At 41.9% G+C, this 21,284-nt stretch overlaps 1 protein-coding gene across 3 annotated transcripts in view; it reads right to left on the reverse strand.

Annotated features, from left to right (window-relative positions):
- Window positions 1-5,820: 5,820 nt before the first annotated feature.
- BEND7 (BEN domain containing 7) overlaps window positions 5,821-21,284 on the reverse strand; it is a 40,369-nt gene continuing 24,905 nt past the window's right edge. Inside the window, exons 5-9 of one of the 3 annotated variants that reach the window (XM_087722401.1) lie at window positions 20,997-21,262; window positions 16,815-17,040; window positions 13,155-13,274; window positions 8,775-8,822; window positions 5,821-7,661 (exon numbers count right to left, since the gene is read on the reverse strand). In XM_087722401.1, coding sequence (XP_087578527.1) covers window positions 7,618-7,661; window positions 8,775-8,822; window positions 13,155-13,274; window positions 16,815-17,040; window positions 20,997-21,262 — 704 coding nt within the window. In that variant the 3' untranslated portion in view covers window positions 5,821-7,617. Of the gene's footprint in view, window positions 7,662-8,774; window positions 8,826-13,154; window positions 13,275-16,814; window positions 17,041-20,996; window positions 21,263-21,284 lie in introns of all 3 variants that reach the window. The other 2 variants (XM_087722399.1, XM_087722398.1) reach the window with 2 other exon arrangements.

Below are 21,284 nucleotides of genomic sequence, written 5' to 3' on the forward strand. Positions count from 1 at the left end.
CACATAACCATGGGGATGTTGCAAAGGTCGTAAGTGTCGAGAATGGTCATAGGTATCTTTTTTTCAGTCCCGTTGTAACTTCGAAACATCGCTAAATGAACTGTTTTAAGTCAAGGACTACCTTTAACTGGATAGTTTGGGGCCAGTCATTTTGAGTCTCCCTGTTAGGATTTCAGTTGCAACAAGGGCGATCCCAAAATAATCTGCTACAGCTCTTATAGATGAGACATAAATCAAACCCTAAAACCAATAAGTACATCCTGAGTAATCTAACATAAACCGGAACTGATGCAGCAAAGAAAATATGTGGGGATAATTTTGTTCCATTTAAATATGTGACTGTAAATGTTTGAAAAGTTGTTTTTAAAAGATCCTCACAGCTTGCTCGTTGATTTCCCAGATTAAAAAGACGGCCCACCTTTATTTTAAAAGTAATACCAAGTTATAGAAAGTCATTAAGTAGCCCTGTGTGCCCATTTCCTTTTTTTCTTCCATTGTCTTTCTATTTTGGCCACTGTTCAGAAAGTTTACACCTTTGCCAAGCCACCAAGGAAATTATGACAGGATCCTGCTTTGTGGCTAGATTATTGAATTCAAAAGCTGTAGCTATTATTACATAGTTTGGGTTTGACTTTGCATCTTGTAGGAACCTCAGCTAATTCAGCTAACAGCCATTAAACAGTTGTGCTTAATACAATTCGTGAACCCAGTTTCAAGGAATCAAGTAACAGGTTTTTTTTCCCCGACTCAAGTTTTCTATTAAAATATTTATTTTAAATATAGATATTCAGCTAATTCAGACTTGATGGGAGCTGATTTCTAGACTGCATGTAAAATTTTAAGTCGGAGGTTTATGAAGCTGCTGACAGCGTTTTGAGTTCATGGGTCATCAAATCAGTGTCAGTTCATAACAATCATATATAGTCATCGATTTACAAATTTATCCTCTGAAGCTTTGAACTTTTAGATAAACAGAATTGTTTTTGTTGGCTTCTGGACTGGGCTTTAATTCAATCTTTCCTACTGAATTTGCCATAAGTGCCAATGCTGGTTCTCAGCTCAGACTGTTGACTTCACCTTTTGCCATCTGAAATTCCAGATGGGACAAAAAGTTAAGAGTCACCGAGGCTTAATGTGGGGCATTTAATCTTTAACTTGGCCTTTTCGACTAATATATTTAAAAAAAAACATCAGATCAGCCACCACAAAAATTAGGATTTGGGACCCCCTCCATATTTGGTTCGTGGAACAGCCCTAAGTAATTACTTGAGTGGGATATGAAATTTTTGAGCAAATTTTCTGCGTTTTGTCAGCTTTCTCTGTAGTGAGGGCCATTCTGTGTCAAGCAGGTTTTTTGGGTCAAGTTGAAAATAGTTTTGGAGGATCCGTCCATGGAATGGCAGTTAGGAAATGATTTCTTAAAAGTTACTCTTTAAATGGAAAAGATAACAAAGTCTCCACTTAAGAAGACAGGGAGGTATAAGTGAGAAAAACAATCAAATTTAAAAGAATGCTTGTTTCCCTCTCTTGTGCTTGGTTTTTATTGTATTTTATAGTGACAAAATCAGCATTGCAGTCCCTGGTACATCTCCACTCAGGGAAATGGCTGGCAAACTACATAATTTCTCTATGTTAATTAGTAAAACATTCAAGTCTCTGGTGAGGGTGAATGTGCCAAAAAGAGGAATTGTTAATAAAATTTGTCCAAGTCACGCCTATTAGATCTTGGTTAAGAGAGCCTTATTATTTACAAAGGATGTCTTGAAATTCTATTATAAAAAACATATATAAATATATTTTTAAAAATCATCAAATCCCCGAGGCATTAAACACTAACAAAAGAGATGACACAGTGAGCAGAACACAGATCTTTAAACCCAAAAGTTGTTTGTTTAATGTGCTTTATGAACTCAAGACCTTGTGGTTTGTAAAAGCAATGTATGGTTGGTAGATTATTTGCTAAACCATGGCGTAACTGAGAAGCCAGTGGCCATAATTAAGTGATACGATTTGGCTTCATGTAGAGATAAGCATCATTCAGAATCATATTAAGAAACCTGTTTTATGACAGTTTGTGCTTTAGTTATAAAAATGACCTCTCCCACCATTTGGAATTTACCGAGAACTACTTGCAGTAGTTTGGGGGGGAATTGAGGTGAGGTTGTGATATAGCACACGTGGAGAAATATATAGTTCGTTTTCAGCAGTAAGTAGTTGGTAAGAGTGTTAATTAATATTTAAATTATTTTGGGAGGGAGAATCAGGAAGAACACTTATAAGCCATGTTCTATATGTAATACAGAGGGAAGTGACCAAAGTTACAATGGCACTAAAAAAGAGGGACTTACGATCAATTTTCACACTTACGACCGTTGCAGCATCTCCATGGTCATGTGATCAAAATTCAGACGCTTGGCAACTGACTTGTATTTATGACGGTTGCAGTGTCCCCAGGGTCACATAATCCCCTTTGACGACCTTCTGACAGGCAAAGTCAATGGGGAAGCCAGATTCACATAACAACCAGGTTACTAGTTTAACAACTGCAGCGATTCACTTAACAACTTAACAAAGGTTGTAAAATGAGGCAAAACCCACTTAACAAATGTATCACTTAGTAACAGAAACCCTTTTAAGTTGAGGATTATCTGTCTGCTGTTCTCTTATGGTATGATTTTTCCAATGTTTTTTACACCGTTTACCTATTTTCCGCATTGCTATTATTTCCGTAAGAGAATTACATAAACCTAAAAGCATCTTTGTTTCCAATCTTAAGCGATGCAAGCAAAAAAAAACCCTTTTTACAGCTCTTGACAGGGCTGCAAAGTTAAAACCCTCCTGAACAACTTAAACAAAGCCTTCTTGATTGGATTTATGCTAATGGGTCTCTTGTAGGCATTTCTAATTCGTTTCCATTTCCTTTTAGAATTGCCTGGGAGTATTTGAAAGGAGACCATTACAGGTAAAATGAATGCATAACAGGTCAGGTGCCACAAGATGGCATTAGCTGAAGAGCCATTTGCCATCAGGAGGAGCTGCAGCAGAGGCTGGATATGCCGCTGCCGTTGGGCTTTATTAGAGAAGAGAAAATTGCTCTTTCATTTGCAGATAGGGAAGAACCTCCTATGATCAGGGTGGGGAAACGAAAGGGAAACTCTGTCTCGCACAAATATCTGCTTGCGTTTGTGCCAATTTCTAAGTGACACTTTTAAACTCCAGAATGAAGGGTAGGGTAGGGTAGGGTAGAATGGAATGGGATTAGAATAAAATAGAATAGAATATAGGACACTACAGGTAGTCCTCGATTTACAACCACAATTGAGTCCAAAATTTATGTTGCTAAGTGAGACATTTTAAAATGAGTATTGCCCCAGGCTCACTCTGTAAACCGCTTAGAGAGGGCTTTAAAAACACTGAGAAGCGGTAGATAATTGCTATTGCAATATTTTCCTCCTTTCCTTTCTCTCTCTTTCTCCTTTCCTCCCTTCTTTTTCCCTTTCCTGTTTTCTCTTCCTCTGAGCTTTGGTGGCCCAGGGTTAGAATGTGGTACTGCAGGCTAACTCTGCTGACTGCCAGCAATTTGATCCTGACCGGCTCAAGGTTGACTCATCCTTCCATCCTTCCGAGGTAAATGGGGACCCAGATTGTTGGGGGCAATAGGCTGACTCTGTAAACTGCTCATAGAGGGCCCTGTGAAACTGTATATAAGTCCAAGCGCTATTACTACGGTATTGCTATTGAACCCGTTAAACAAATGGTAGTTACATGAGGAATTACCTGTGCCTCAAATTATGTCATCCTGATTAATGCTCTTTTCCTTAAATCACTTTGTATTCTTCCAGTAATTTGTGGCTACCAATTTGGCTATGTTAATCTCCCCTGTGGATCCTGCCAATATATATTTTAAATCCTTTATATTGGTATTCTCCAAACAAATCCCCTCGGTTGTCTCATTTGCTGTGATTACAGACCGAGCAGGGAGACGAGTTTTCCATAATTGATTTTCTCAGGTTAATTTATATAGAACAAAGCTGTTGTGTGCCCACCATTGTAATTGATCCTGAGTTACTGACTGCACAAAAAAAAACCCCGGGCACCTTGAGCAATAGAGGAGTGGGCTTGCTGGGTAACCACACCCACCCCACCTTCAAACGCAAAGTGGCCATTGTGTTTTCCCTGTGAGTTTTAATGCTGCCCTTCCGTCTCACCTTATTTCGTGCTATTGTTGTTTCTGTGGCAAATGCATAACGTCTCCCAGGCATCCACAAAAGTGGCAAGCCAAAAGAAAAATAAGGAAACGCTGGCAGAAAATAAGACAAAGGAAATAGATATTGGCTTAAGACTTAGCAGGTCTGGTTTCAAAACTCAGGATTGTCCCCGGATGGAAGCAAAGCACTAAGTGTTTTTGGTCTCCTGGCTGCAGGAGTCTCTAAAAAGAGAAAGGAAAGTTATGGAGGAAGCTACAGTGTACTTGTGGCTCAGACAGTTTTGCAAAGTTGATCCAGGTGGGAATGCAAAACTTCAGAACGTGGAATTCTTATTGACGTTCCCAGATGAGACGCTTGTTCTTGTTCTCTGTCCCATTCTGGATGAAAATAACTCCTTTTGCTATCTGTTGAAGCTTTCCCAAGGGAAGCCCAGTGCAAGGGCAATCTGACAAAATGGCTAATTTTAAGACCTCAGGAGGTGTTGTAGCTGGCATTACCAGATGACATTACAAACCGGTTGGTCCAGTAATGGTCACGTTGCGATGCGCTCGGGGCACACTACCTGCCAAACCTGTTTATAATCCTCTCGATCCCCTCTCCATTAACTCTGCTGCTGGCTGCTTGCTGGCTTCCAAGAAACCCGGTCAAACGTTTTCCTCCTCCTCTGCAGGCGTTCTTCCAAGAATTACTGATTTTGCTCTCCACTTGCAATGCAGGTAGCAACAACAATAGCTCTTAGACTTATATACCGCTTCACGGTGCTTTACAGCCCTCTCTAAGTGGTTTTACAAAGTCAGCACATGGCCCCCAACAATCTGGCTCCTCATTTCACTGACCTAGGAAGGATGAGGAGACAGGATCGAACTGCTGGCAGTGGGCAGTTAGCCTACAATACTGCATTCTCACCACTGTGGCACCAGGGCTCTTACAATCTTGACTTACAACTATAATTGAGCCCAAATTTTCTGTTGCTAAGTGAATTTTGCCCCATTTTATGACCTTTCTTGGCGCAGTTAAGTGAACCACTGCAATTGTTAAATTAGTAACACAATTGTTAAATGAATCTGGCTTCCCCGTTGACTTTGCTGGTCAGAAGATCGCAAAGAGATCATGTGACAGCAACCGTCATAAATATGAGTCAGTTGCCAAACGTCTGAATTTTGATGTGACTGTGGGGATGCTGCAACGGTCGTAAGTGTGAAGAATAGTCATAAATCACTTTTTTCTCTGATGTCATAACTCTGAAGGATCACTAAATGAACTATTGAAAGGACTACCTGTATCTTGCCTTTTGTTACGTGTCACACAATCAAGGTGTGCCATTATTTAAATAAATAAAACCACAATTGTTCCCCATCCTGTGTTACATGGATGTGTCATTCCCATGTTATAAATTAATAACAAATTTCATCCCTTCCACAAACAAGCAAAGCACGGCTGCCAATTTAATCCTGCCTTTGGGGCGGCTAGTTTAGCCTTATTGCTAATTTCCTGGCTGATAAAACAATGCATTAATTACCCTTTACATTAATAACAATATGGTACTGACATGAAGAAACATGTACAATAATTTAAAAAATAATCTGTGGGAAAAAAAGTATAAGGACTCTGATTAAATTAAAGTAATTTATTATTATTATTATTTTGTTGAACTTGACAAAGATTCCCAGAGATTGATAACACGACACAATCTTAATGCACCATTTCACAATTAGTCCCTTGTTGGTTTTATTAAGAACATAGTAATTTAAAAAATAGCTAAATATGTACATATTAATAAAACATATATACATAAGATTGAGACTTTTACCTAAATATGGGATGATATTTTTTCTAATAAAACCTATAAAAAAAGACGCCCGGAAAAAGGTTTTAATAGTAGTCACAGTTAAAGCCAACACAAGTACAATTGTTTTTAAAGATTCGTAAGACTGCTGATTGTGGGTTAATGGTTACAATACGTATGATTTGTTTGCAGATTTATGGAAAAGACCAAGAAATTTCATTTGTGGAAGAAAATCCCCTCGGCCTCAAAAAGAGGATGTGGGATCCTTACAGACCACAGCACTAGCCCAGGTTGGTCAAGGCATCAAGGAAAGACAGCCATGTTTCAGTGGTAAGTTGTTTGTACTGCATTCAGTTTAAAAATTTATTTAAAAACATTATTGAACTGCAGAAATGATTATTTTTAGCAAGCTGAAGAAGAGGATTCCTAAACACACCATTAGACTCTGCTAGATATGTTTATGACGGTATCAATGAATTTGTCATGTATGTGGCATTAACCCTTCATGTAAAATGGGTGTCTAACCTTGGCTGTTTTAAGACCTGTGGACTTCAACTCCCAGAATTCTCCAGCTAGCCTTGCAAGGCTGGCTGGGGAATTCTGGGAATTGAAGTCCACAGGTCTTAAAAGTGGCCAAGGTTGGACACTCTGATCTAAGGTATGAGGAGACCTTCTCATGTAGAACGTAGGAGATATAGGGAGTAACAAAAATGCAAATAAATTCAGATGGTGTTTATGAGATATCGGAGTGTATTGAAGATTAGTGGAGAGTTGCTAGCCATACTTCTGCTGGCTTTTGTTTGAAAAGAGAAATATTAGCATAAACCCCCAAGTATCTTTTCAGCTCTGAAGGGATGGAAAAAGGAGAGGAAATGTGTAAGGAATCTTCTCAAAGTTGTATCTTCCAAAAGGTTCTCACAATTCCTAATCCCCATAAAGTAGCAAAACAAAGGAGAATGGAATCTAAGCACACAGAGTTGATGGTTCTTAGTTCATCAATGAGGGAATAAAATACATTAATTGTTACTCCTGTACGCGTCCAAGGAGTATTTGATCAGGATTAAATGTGACATCGCAAGAAATATTAATTAATATCTTATGGTCAAATATAATGAGAGCAATTCTGCTTCTGAAAAAAAATTTTTTTTTAGTCAAGTAGAAATTTGCTTTGTGGGGATGGAAGGAAAGACTCAACTCAGAAACTCATTAAATTAAGACTCCTTAAATGTCTTAGAAATTTTATTTTTGATCCCATGACTTTGGCACCAAATCCCTATACGAAATGGAGGTGTTAGGAGCTCTTTGTAAGATTAAGAGGAGACTTTAATTTCTCTTTTTTTCTAGAATCGCCACCACGCATGTATTTATATGGGGAAATGCCATCATAAAATCAAAATTCATCCTATCACATTGGTTACCAGACTAATTGCACTAGAGCCTCTCTACGAACAAATCTAGTTATCTTGATTAAATCCAAAGGAAAAGTGATTTGTCGCTTAATTATTATCCACGCTAGAAAAGCGTGAAAAAAAAATTGATCGGAGATCATGAAACAGGAGAGCGCGGATAGTGAAGTAATCTAGAAAGGTTGCTGGCATCATCTCAAACCAAGGTTTGAATATGCTAATGAAACACTGGCGCAGAAGGTGTGGCTTCAAGGAGGGTACCTGAAAAAGAGTTAAAAGTTGAAAATTAGCATTTTAAGGAACTATAATTATGATGCATGTTGAGGGGTCCTTGATGCTCCCTGAGCTTGCTGGGTTTTCTTGTGGATGTTTCATGACCCAACTAGGTAACATCATCAGTGCTAGAAGGGAGGGGGTTTCGTAGAAATGGAGGAGGAGGAAGTGGAGGACTGTGGGGTCCTTGGTGCTCCCTGAGCTTGGTGGTTTTCTTGTGGACATTTCATGATCAAACTAGGTAACATTATCAGTGCTAGAAGGGAATGGAGTTTGTGGAAAGGAGGAAGAGGAGGAAGAGAGCGAGGAGGAGGAGGAAGAACTATGGGGTCCTTGGTGCTATCTGAGCTTGATGGTTTTCTTGCGGACGTTTCATGACCCAACTAGGTAACATCATCAATGCTAGAAGGGAGTGGGGTTTGCTCTCTGTTTATTTACAATATAACCCACTCATTTTTATCGATGATGATGTCACCTACTTGGTTCATGAAATGTCCCCAAGAAAACCACCAAGCTCAGGGAGCACCAAAGACATTTCAACCTGAGCTACAGATATTCCCCTTTATTGGTATGAGGCATATTCTTGACAAGCATCTAATCCAGAAACCTCAGCTAGGACCTGACTTGGCCACTGAGCTGCTCTTAGGAAAACCCAGAGGCTACAGGAATCTGATCCAGTTGGTTTCTTGGACCGCTGGCCATTAGCTCTGAAGCCCTCCCCCCACCCCACCCCGCCCACGTGGCTCAGCTGCAGGGGGTCTGAGAGAGAGGACCTCTTTCTCCATGAACCTCTCTGCCCCTGGAGAGGATCTCAAGGGATGGTTGAGAGGTCATCTGGGGGCAACCTTCTTTGTTTTTCCTGCTGCCAGCCCAAGACCCAGGAACGCCTTCCCTCTTTATTTCCTTTTTTAAAAAAATCCTCAGAATAACTTATTTTCTAACAGGCTTTGGGGCTTACTTGCTTTCCATTGTTTATTTTACGTGTTCTTGATTTTAAATTTGTTTTTATTGCTAAGCTGCTAAGAAGTTCCGGCAGTTAGTGGTACAGTATATCTCACATTAAACAAATTAAAGAAGGAAACAAACCTCGGCGCCATTTACCTGCCTCTAGCAGAGAAATGTCCACTTTCTCATCACCATCAGCCGTTTCTGCTAAAGACAGGTATGGAAGAAAAGAAGATTATTCCACAACTATTTTACTTGGGAGTTTAAAAAAGAGTAAATGCAGAAAAGAAATGAATCATGGATGTTTATTTAAAAACAGTCTGTCTAGTTTCTTCTTCTTTTTTTCCAGAGACCACCCTGGTACCCTCTTCACCAAGCTGGTCACTTGTAAAGTGTTTCTCAACCTCAGCAACATTTAAGATGAGTTGACTTCAACCCTCTAGCTCAAAGTTGAACTGTGGGGTCTTCGGTGCTCTCTGAGCTTGGTGGTTTGCTTGAGACTTTTCATGCCCCAGGTATGTAACAGCATCAGTGCTAGAGGAGGGTGGAGTTTGTAAAGGAGGAGGAGGAAGAAGAAGAAAACTGTGGGGACTTTGGTACTCTCTGAGCTTGATTGTTTTGTTCAAGACATTTTAATAACCCAACTAGGTAACATCATCCGTGACCCGGCAAAAGCGCGGACGGCAAAAGCGCGATCGACAAAATCGCGCCTTTGACGTCATCACAGCGCGACGAAAAAGATCGAAAAATTCAAATAAAAATTAATAAAAATTAAATTAAAGCAAGCCGATTCACATAAAGGTAAGGGTTAGGGTTAGGGTTAGGTTAAGGGTTAGGGTTAGCTTTAGAGCGTTAGCGTTAGCGTTAGGGTTAGGATAAGGGTTAGCGTTAGGTTTTTCGTTACTTTAACGGTTAGGTTTTGGGTTAGGTTTAGGGTTAGGTTAAGAGTTAGGTTTAGGGTTAGGTTTAGGGTTAGGTTTGGGGGGCTTAGGGTAAGGTTTTCGCTTTATTTTTACAATTTTTCGATCTTTTTCGTCGCGCTGTGATGACGTCACAGCGCGCTTTTGTCGAGCGCGATTTTGTCCTACGCGCTTTTGTGGTGGAACCAACATCATCAGTTCTGGAAGAGAGAAGGGTTTGCAGACAGGAGGAGGGAGGAGGAGAACTGTGGGGCCCTTGGGTGATCTCTGAGCTTGGTTTCTTGCAGATGTCTCATCACCCAACTAGGTAATCTCATCAGTATATTGTATATTGTTTAACATTTGATACAGTGATGAGTTGCTAATTTTTTTTACTACCGGTTCAGGCAGGCTCACGCGACACTTCTGCGCATGTGCAGAAGCGTCCGGGCAGGTGGGTGGAGCTTCCAGCTGCCGCTACAACCAGTTCGCCCGATCCGGCCCAAACTGGAAGCAACCCGCTTCTGATTTGATATATAAGTGATACGTTTACATTGCTTAGAATTTTGTTTTGTTGGTTATTGGTTATGATTAATCCTTTTCTCGTAATTGTAAACAGTTGTTTACAATTTTAATACTTTAGTACTTTAGCACTTTCTTTAGTTTAGTTTTTTGTAATTTGTTTTTTAAATTTCTCATCCAGTGAAGTTAAAAAGCCCAACCCCTGCGTGTAAGAAGGAGGCAGCGCTTCAGTGTGTGCAGTTGCTGACTTGACCTCTTTTCTTTAACTCTGCCCCTATATTACTTCTGCTTAAGGGGATTTGGGCAACAGAGCTGCTTCAACCAAAGTTAAATTTGTCCCTGACCGAAGGCTAATCAACTTTTAAAGTGGAAAGGATTTTACTGCGGCATAATGCACACACACAGACACTAATATGTGAAATCCTTTTCGGATGTAAATCAATAACTGAACTGAGCAGGAAAAATGCCAAGCCACATAAAAATATAGTTTCATTACATTTAAAAAAAACAACCCACCACTGCATTAAGGATACAAAGTGGAAAATATGACTTTTAAGTTCCTAAAGCGGCATTCCAAAAATCCACTTCAGTGCACTTTTGTTGATAACATTTTTTTTCTCAGCCAAACCTTTCTTTGCTGCAATGAATTCTAGGAAAAAGGCCAAACTTTGAAAACAAAGGTACAAAGCAGAGCACGACTACCGCTTGACAAAATGACGCAAAACCCTGAGAAGTCAAAGTACTTTTTCGAAAGCAAAAGTGAGGGCAGGGGTGTTACTGGGGGCATCAGAAAAGTCAATTGGTCAATCAGAGCTGGAAAAGTCCTTGGGAGGTCTTCTAGTCCAACCTCCTGGTCAAGCAGGAGACTCTATAGCCATTCCAGACAAACGGCTGCCCAGTCTCTTCTTAAAAGCTTCAAGTGATGAAGCACCCACCACTTCTGAAGGGAAGCCAATCCTCTGATTCATGGTCCTCCCTGTTAGGAAGCTTCTCCTAAATTCCAGGTTGCTCCTCTCCTGGATGAGTTTCCACCTGTTGCTTCTTGTCCTGCCTACTGCCCTGGCCGTTGCCATTTTAAAACGGAGACAATGCTAAATCGCCCGACTGGTTCCACAGTGATTCAGCCTAGCTGAGATTATTTCCCATTGAAAACCTTTAACTGCAAAGGCCCAGCTGCAAAACCCTCCTCTCTCTCTCTCTTAAGGATTGATCCAGACATGTCCCCGCCTGTCTTCTCATTCTTAAAATGCTTCTGGGGATGCCAGCGGAGGCTAAATCGCTCCTTCGTCTGCAACATTTCGCCTTTGAGGGCAGATAGACCACAATTGAGCCCAAACTATCTGCTGCAAGATGTCTGTTAAGTGAGCTTTGCCTCGTTTTAGGACCTTTCTTGCCACGGGCTGTTAAGTGAATCATTGCAGTTGTTCAGTGGGTAACACAGTTGTTAAGTGACTCTGGCTTCCCCATTGACTCAGAAGAAGGCAAAAGGGGATCACGTGACCCCGGGACACTGCGACCGTCACAAATAGGATTTAGTTGCCAAGCGCCTGAATTTTCATCGCCTGGCCACAGGGAGGCTCTGCAACAGTCATAAGTGTGAAAAAGGGGCTCCAAGTCATCTTGTTCCATGCCATTGTAACTTCGAACGGTCACTAAATGAATTGCTATAAGTTGAGGACTACCTGTCTACCCAGAAGGGATGGAATTTGCAACACAACTTTTTGTGATGTCGTTCCCATTCTTTGGGTAAAAGCAGCCTGTGAGAACCTGTGATTATACACATCTCTTCTTAGTTGAAAATGTCCCAACATTGGACATTTTAAAGAAGAGACCGGACAGCCGCTTGTCTGAAATAGTACGGGTTTTCCTGCCTGAACAGGGGGTTGGACTAGAAGGCCTCCGGGGTCCCTTCCAGCTCTGTTATTCGGTCTTTTGATGGGCTTAAAAACCATTTTTATTCTCTTTCCTCCTCCTCCTGCTGCTGAAATGTTAATGTAGCAGGGATTACTTAATTCCGTTTGTGTCCTATTCTTTTAAGAAAGGGGGAAAATATTTTTTTTTGAAAATGCGAATGATGCTCTTTTGAGAAGTTGGGTATTTTGCTTTGAAATGTTACCTGGGGAACGTTAATCCTGGAGATGGATTAACTTCAAAGGGCATCAAATGCATTTTTAAATAAATAAAACAAAATCTTAAATGCTCCGCAGCCTCATTATTATCTGCTAGAATTTTGGAGTTAGAGATGAGACGGAAACTAGCCACCGTATCCCCAACCTGTAGCTCACCATTTTTTGCACCGCAACCTCCATAAGGCGCCACCAGTTCAGGATGATGGTATATTGAGACTTTTAAAATAGAGGTAGTCCTCGATTTATAAACACAATGGAGCCCAAAATTTCTGTTGTTAAGCTAAACATTTCTTAAGTGAGTTCTGCCCCATTTTATGACCTTTGTCACCATGTTCGTTAAGTGAAACACTATGCTTCTTAAATTAGTAACCCGGTTGTTAAGTGAATCCAGATTCCCCATTGACTTTGCTCGTCAGAAGGTCGCAAAGGGGGGATCAGGGCACTGAGACCGTCATAAATGTGAGTCAGTTGTCAAGTATCCGAATGTAAATCGCATGACCACGGGGATGCTGCAAGGGTCGTAAGTGTGAAAAATGGTCACGAGTCACTTTTTTTCAGTCCTGTTTGAACGGTTCCGAAATGAACTGTTGTATAGTCCTCTGCTTACAAACAGTTTGTTTAGTGACCGTCCCATCTTACCACAGCACTGAAAAAAGGGGGGGACTGTACACGAAGAGTCCGAGGGCTCTCTCAGCCCACCCTGTAAGGTAATTCAGATTTATGCCCATGGAAAGCAACCCCAGGAATTCTCTGAATTACCCTCCAAAGGAGAACTCCTGGATCCAGGTGATTTCCACCTGCACTCCAGGCTGAGAACCCGGAGGAAAGGAAGAAGGCGAGGAAGGAGAGAGGTCCCAGGTATAACCCGTATTTAGGAAACTAACACCCCCCCCCTTCCTCAAACTTCAGGACAGGATCCTCAGGGTCTCCTTGCCTTTCTGCTCCACGCGCTCCCCTCCCCTCCCTCCGTGCTTCTCCTCACTCACCCGATCCTCTTTTCAACCGCCTTCTGGCCAGCTTGATCTGATCCTGCAGAATCTGGACCCAGTCCCTGGGGCCAGGGAGTTTATCCACGTGGTTTACAGTACAGTATTTTTCTGTGAACACTGCAAGGGGGGGGGGGGAAACAAAGGAACAGACCAATTGAGGAAGCAAAACCAAACAAGACAGGTAGTCCTTGACCTACGACCACAATTGAGCCCAACGTGGCTGTTGCTAAGCGAGACATTCGTTAAGTGAGTTTGGCCCCGCTTTGGCAACTTTTCTTGCCGGAGCTGTTAAGCCAATCACGGCAGCTGTTAAGTTAGCAACGCAGTTGTTAAGGGAATCTGGCTCCCCCCCCCCTGGGTTTTGCTGGTCAAAAGGTCGCAAAAGGGGATCCCGTGACCCCGGGACACTGTAACCGTTATAAATGTCAGTCAGGTGTTAAGCATCCGAATGTAAACCACATGACCATGGAGATACCGCAATGGCCATAAGTGTGGAAAACGATGACAACTCCCTTTCTTCAGCTCTGTTGTAACTTCAAACAGTCACTAAATGAACTGTTGAAAGCCGATTAGTTATTGGTTTTATTGTTTTATATATGAGGTTTCCGTGTCCTTGTAAGCCGCCTTGAGTCACCACGTATAAATTTCCTAAAATATAAAATGTAAATATAAAGGGCTACTTGCAAAGGTTCCGAGGAAACACCCACACAAAATCTCTTCTAAGACGATGCCCCCCCCCCCGACTCTGCTCTCCACCCACCGCTTCTCACATCCTGTTTCACAGACATGTAAATCAAGAAGCCCTGGAGGAAGGGGAAGCCACCAGAGGAAGGAGAAGTTTTGAACTGTCACTTGGAGAAGAAGAGAAATATTGAAGAAGCGTGGGCTTCGGCCCTCGGCAGCTCAGGGTTGAACTGTGGGGTCCTTGGTGCTCTCCGACCACTTGGGGTTTTTGCGATGGGGGCGAATTTCTATAGCCCAGGGCTAGAATGTGGGTGGGGGTTCGACCTCCGAGCTTGTGGGTTGGTTTCCCAACGTTTCATTACCAGGCTACTGGCTACTCAGTGGCGTTGAGAGGAGGTCAGTGTTGATGCTGTTCTGCTGATAAGGGCTTTGTGTGGTCAGTAGCTCTTGTGATGGGTCAGGTTTGGATGTGTCAAGTGAGAGTCTTGTGATGGGTCTTTTGGTGGGTCAGGTGTGGGTTGCAGCAACAAGAGCCTCACTTGATGTGACCCACACCTGGCCCATCACAAAATCCTCACCTGATAAGATCTCCCCATCACAAGACCCACTGACCACATGAGGTCCTTATAAGCTGACATTCCCTCAATTCCCCTGAGATCTGACCTAGCCTGGTATCAAAACATTCGGAAACTAACCCACAAGCTCTGAGAACGAACCCTCCACCTTCGGTGGTTTTCTTGCAGACGTTTCATGACCCAGCTAGGTAACTTTATCAGTGCTAGAAGGAATGGGGTTCGCTGATGAAGTGATCTAGCCGGGTCATGAAACGTCTGCAACAAAGCCACCCAGTCAAGAACCTCACCGTCCTTCTCCTCTCCTTCTCTTCCACTCTAGCACGGATGATGTTCTCCAGTTGGGTCATGAAATGTCTGCAAAAATCCCGCCAAGCTCAGAGAGCACCAAGGATCCACTTGGAAAAGACATCAGAACAAACGGAAAAGAGAGAGAATGATGAATGATGTAATCAACCAACAGACCAACGATTTCTTTCTTTGGCTTACGAGTACTTTTCAGCGTTTTAGGAAGTCAGAGGCCAATATATTTCCTTAATTAAGGAGCATTTCAGAAACGGAGGAAAACATGAGCCATAGCAAACTATCTAACATAGTTGTTTAGAAAGAACTGGACTGGGTAGGAATGAGCCTGTTTTTGATCTTTGAGGACCACAACTCAGGTTGTTTGGGCAGGAGTCACATCACACCATGTGGATTTAGCCAGGTTTGAGGGTCCCCCATCCCATTTTTGGAAGGAGGAGGTGCGGAAAGAGATGCAATCATGTTTTTTCACAATTGTCTCTGGAGGGAACTTTAAGGAGAAAATAAGTTTTAGACCAGACCTCTGAAGCTGAGATCTGACTTAAGGGTGTATTTGAGGCAAGGAACAGAGACAAGGGTTAAAAGAAACAAGTGGAAATATGTGGGGAAAAATCAGTTTGGAAGCCAAACCAGGTTTGACGTCAAAAACTCCACTCAACGACAATGCTTTTAATGGCCTTATTAGCATCCTGTTTGTTGATAAGCTCTCTGGTAGTAAAACGAGCATCCTCTCCAAAAGTGTCACAGGGAAATTGGAAACGAAATGAATTATATCGCCCAAAAGTCTTTACACTCCCTCTCTCACTGATTTATCGGACAGAACCTGCTCCCTCTGGACTCGTGGGGAAGAGCAGTGCAAAGTTTGGGGCCAGATCTTCTGGAAAGCCTCTCTCGATGCCAAGTGGACAACAAGACCTTCTGATTCTGAATGGGACCGAAGGCCGACGGAGCCACCAGAAGAAATAAATGGGGCTACAGTCTCTGGAAGAACAGCTTTGCAAAGTCAGCTTGGGTGAATGGAGCCAGGCAGAGCGGAGACCCACCACGGCATCGCTTCCTACTCCTGCCTAGGAGAAGCCCCTGCTGAAGCCAAGGAGGCTTCCTCACCGGCACCTCAATAGAAGGAGTCTTCTTGTCAGAATGGTGCCTACTGGTGCCACTTGAGGGAGGTTGGCAGCTGGGTGGCACTGAAAACTGCTTCAGAGACATATTTGAGATGTGTGTGTGTGTGTGTGTAGCCTTTGACTTAGGACCACAGTTGAGCTCCACATTTACACACACAGACACCTATATCTATCGATGTCTGTCTGTCTATCTATTTTCCATCTATTATCTATCATCTATCGTCCATCCCCCTGTCTAATCTATCTATACACACAGACACACACAGACACACACAGTCTTTGACCACAATTGAGCTCAAAATTGCTAAGCAAGCTGCTTAGCAAAGGAAACTTTTGGATGGATGGATGATTGATAGTGAGTTTTGCCATGTTTTATGACCTTCCTTGTCGCAGTTGTTAAGTGAATCACCACAGTTGTTAAGTTAGTAACACGGTTATTAAGTGAATTGGCCTCCTCATTGACTCACCTTATTAGAAGGTTGTGAAAAATAACCAGGGACCCTGCAACCGTCATAAATACGAATCAGTTGCCCGAGCGTCCAAATTTTGATCACGTAACCATGGGGACGCTGCCACGGCCCGTAAGTCTGAAAAAATAGTCCTAAATCACCTTTTTTTCATGACGTGGTAACTTTGAACGGTTGTAAATGATTGCAATAGACGCATATTTATGCCGGTCGCAGTGTCCTGGGGATCACTTGATCCCCTTTGGGGACCTTCCAACAAGCCAAGTCCAGGGGAAGCCAGATCCACTTAACAACCGTGCTACTAATTTAGCGACTGCAGCGATTCATTTAACGACTGTGGCAAGGAAGGTTGTAAAATGGAGCGAAACTCACATAACAACTGTCTCGCTTAGCCGTAAAATTTGGGACTCAACTGTGCTCACAGGGCTACCAGGTGCGAAACCTCCTCCCCGTGTTGAGAAGACTTTGGAAAAAGAGGGGTATGAAAAAGTAGGGAAAAATAAATACCTTTTATTGCACCCACAATATTTTGGTCTAATCCTTTCCGGTTGTCATTGAGGCCCCTTTTCCTTTTGCCATTCGGCAGAGAGTTGGCCAACGTCTTGTCGTCAAAAAACGCGCACACCAGTTTTCGAAAGAGGAGACTTCCTGAGCGAGTGTAATTTGCTAAGATAGAGTCCAGTTGTGATTTAGGCATAAAAACGTCAAAACCTTCAGCAAGCTGAACTTCTGGCTATCAGAAAAAAGGGGAAAAAAATGGAATAATAAGGCAGGATTAACAACATCCTCATTCTGCGGGCAAAGCAACTACAGGTGTTGGGCCGTATTACACACCGACACAAATATATTAAACTGGTGCCAGAAGACTTTTCATTCACTGGATTGACAAGGTTAACTCTCCATTTAAAATGTGAGTGGGAAATAATACATTCCCTATCAGGTCAACACATTATTATCGTTAATAAATATTAAGAATCAGGGAAAATCTTGTTAACTCTCTCATATTGCTCTATATTCAAAATGGACTGCAATTAATCTATGTATCGATATGTGTGTGTTTGTGTGTGGATGTACATGTGTAGATGGATGGATGGATGGATAGATAGATAACCATATGTATGTGTGTACATGTATGTATATAGTATGTATTTTCTTTTTTTTAGAGCAGGCATCATAATTTTATTTTTTAATGTGTCTTCACAGTGTTTTCACAGAAAAAAGCAACAATAAAGATTAACTTGTATCTTATATCCTATACAATATTTTATGTTTTATACAATATATCTTATCTCATCATTGATTATCTGTATGCGTCTCATGTTTACAGATATTCCTCGTCTTGCACCCATTCATTTAGTGACCATTTGAAATTACACCCGCATTGAAAAAAGCGACCTATGTCCGTTTTTCACACTTACGACTGTTGCAGCATTCCTGTGAATCAAAATTCGTGCTCTTGGCAACTGACTCATAGTTATGACAGTCGCAGCGTCCCAGGGTCACGTGATCCCCTTTTGCGACCTTCTGACAAGCAACATCAATGAGGAAGCCAGATTCACTTCACAACTGGGTGGCTAACTTTGACAATTGCAGTGATTCGCTTAACAACTGTGGCAAGAAAGGTTGTAAAAGGAGGCAAAACTTAACAACTGCCTCGCTTAGCAACAGAAATATTGGGCTCAATTGGGGTCATAAGTCACGGATTTCCTGTACCAGGACTAGTTAACCTTAAGTTACTACAAACCCTACTTAAATGCTAGGATTTGCGATGGCTGGAAGCAGCATGCATTTTGCAGGGGAGAAAACAGTTAACCAGTAAATAACCATTTTGGTGAGTTTGGAAGTCACAACTTTCCAGAAAAAGTACCACTTGCCCTTGAGACACAACCACACACACTTAACTGGAGAGACACTCGCACAAAGCCCTGGATTGTAAACTGTCCCTTTCTCTGTCTATTAATAATCAGCCAATTAACTCTCCAAGGCAAAGGGCAATTGTAAATTTTACAGATTTGATCTGAGATGAAGTTAGTCACTTCAGCTTCCACTCCGGCAGACCAAAACCAGGTTGAAAACAGCGTAATTATGAATTCCAAGGCAGTGTCAGAATTCAGAATAAAATTAGATAATCTTCTATAACGAGCACCCATTATCTTCTATAACTGCTGTTTCTAAGGAGCAGATTATCCCATCGCCACAACAATAACCCTGAAAAAAGCAGGACCACCAATCTGTCAAAAATCTTATTTTAGAAAAAGATTGGAATAAGATTCTTCACCAAGGTTCTGCACAGGGACGATCAGGCTTCAGTTAGAGATCCAATTAAAGTGATCTGCAATTTTCTTTGTGTATGTTTCCTAAATGAATCTGTTTGTATTCCGGTCACATAAATTAAAATGCTGATTTATTCCAGATTCCTTTAGTGGGGAGTTATCCTTCAATTGCAAGCAATCAGTACTCCATTGAGCGTCCCCACGTCCATTCTCCAAGAGTGGTTTTACAGTTAAACAGAGAGTTTGATGACAGAAAATAATCAAGGCAATTGTGTATATAATTAACACTAATATTTGTTCAACTTTGTTGGGCTAAAATGAGTAAACCGCCAATTAGAATTAATCCTAAGCATTTATAAAATGTTGTAATTGATTAACAGTTACTTTCTTTGCCAGTTCGACATATTATTCGCCTTTTATTGAAACAAACAGAAAAATATATTTAGGAGGAGAATTGTCCATCAGTTCCTGGACTCAAAGTACCATAAGGCTGAATACTTGGGATTAAACCCAAACAAACATCATAGCGCTTGTGAAGTCTTCATTGAGAATTGTCCATTTATGGCCCAAAACTATATTCTTAACACCGTGCTTTAATAAGTACCCAATGAAAACTTATTTTTAAAAAATCCAAAAAGTCACAAGAGCAAAGTCTAGAAAACCAAGATTTTCAATCAGACTTCAATTTTGCACGAATGTGCTTTAAAAGATGGAGCCTGCGTGTTCAAAATTCTGAAAAAAAACGAAATTAAAATAAAACTCAGAGTTAAGTCGTAAAACTAAAGAATAAAGTTCCCGGTCCCCTCCTCCTTCCAGAGATTTTAATTTTAATTACAGCACCAGCGACACACACACAAATGCATCAAGTCCTTTACTATGGACTGCGATACGGATCTTAGGGGTATGAGATCCTAATCTGATTACCAGGCATAGCTGCCCTCCGTGTAAGTGAATTATCAGACGGTGCCTTCTTTTGCATTATTAGTTTACACTTCTCCATAGAAAGGCACCGTATCCTCTGCACAATTTCTTTCCTTTACGATCACTGATACCGAATTTAATTAGGTTCTGTGTTCTGGGCGCACTTAGGAAATTGGAAACTGTCTTCTCGAAATGTGGGGGGGGGGGAGAAGTCCATTGTAGAAATGAATGCTCGGCTTCTCCCTCCCCCGTGAACCGACTTCGTCTCAACAAAGCGTTTTTTTCGCCTTCCCAGACAATTGTTCAACAAGTGTCCAATTCGAAAGAGGTGGGTGGGTGGGGGGAATATATCAAATACCTCTTTTCCAGCTCTCATAGTGCTCTTGCAAAGCTATTGACAATATACAAAATAAATATGGGACTAAGAAATTCCAGATAGCTTATGCTTAAGATTAGGAATAAGTTAAATTGTTTAAAGTTTGGGTGATAGCAAGAAGCTGAGCTCAACGTAGAGATCTTATTGACTCTTTTTTCCCCCTTTAATTTCCTTTGTTTTAACAAATTTTAGACTGTGTTTGTTAAAAAGCTATACCATGTACGGGCTCTGGGAAGTCGGGGGGGAGGGAAGGGAGGTGGGGTCTTAGGGGGGAGGGGGGGAAATATAGTACATGTTAGATCTTAAAATAACACGATTGCACTTGTATACTGTTGCTCTTTAACTCTAGTGTTAAAATAAGACAAGCTGAATATATTGATAGATAGCAAAGCTATGGCTAGTCCCCCACTTACAAAGTCACCCAGCTGGCTCTCATGCCTAAGGCGGAACTAGAACTCCCTATCTCCTGGTGATTGGCCCAAAGTCACCCAGTGCACACCAATCTCTTCCGAGGGGGAAAAAAAATAGATATATGCAAGACATACGCAGCATATATTTGATCGGGTTTGATGTTCCGTCTGATGGATTAATGAAATGTCCCTTAGGAAAGCAACGTTATTTTAAGAATTGCTAGGAAAATGGAGGACCCTGGCCCAGAATTATCGTGAACATGATTATTTAATAAAAAACGGAAGGTTTTAAATATAGATAGTCCTTGACTTACAGCCACGATTGAGCCCAAACTTCCTAAGTGAAACATTCATCGTGAGTTCACCCCATTCCACGACCTTTCTTGCCACCGTTGCTAAGTGAATCACTGCAGTTATTAAATTAGTAACGCGGGTGTTAAGTGAAATATGGCTTCCCCTTGACATTTGCTCATCAGAAGGTCGCAAAAGGGGATCACTGACCTGGGACCCTGCAACCGTCATAAATATAAATCGATTGCCAAACCTCTGGATTTTGATCACGTGGGAACGGGGATGGCTGCAGCGGTCGTAAGTGCGAGAAACGGTCACAAGTCACTATTTTCAGCGCCGTTGTAACTTTGAACAGTCGCTAAACGGACCGTTGTTAAGTCGAGGATTGCCCGCAATCCATCGCATCTCGTCCACTTACATCCGAAGACGAAGATTCGAGCACGATGCCGAATCCTGAAACCGGCGGCTCCGTTTTCAAGGCGGATTCGGCCCCTTCCAGGCTCAACCTGCCCGAATTCGCAGGTGACTTTCTGTCGTCCTCCACAGTGCCCGGTTTCTGTTTCACGGTCAGGGGCTCAACAGTCTTTGGGGCGGCTTTTTTCTTTTTATTCCTCTTTCTCGAGACTGTGGGTTTCTGCAAGGTAGCCGGAGGAACCGGCGGCTGTGGTCGGCTCTGGGCAGCTGCTGAAAAAGGGGAAGAAAAGAG

Source organism: Thamnophis sirtalis, unplaced genomic scaffold (genome assembly GCF_051295495.1).
Source record: "Thamnophis sirtalis isolate CommonGarterSnake01/CBP01778 unplaced genomic scaffold, rThaSir2_p1.2 scaffold_9, whole genome shotgun sequence".
Taxonomy (NCBI): domain Eukaryota; kingdom Metazoa; phylum Chordata; class Lepidosauria; order Squamata; family Natricidae; genus Thamnophis; species Thamnophis sirtalis.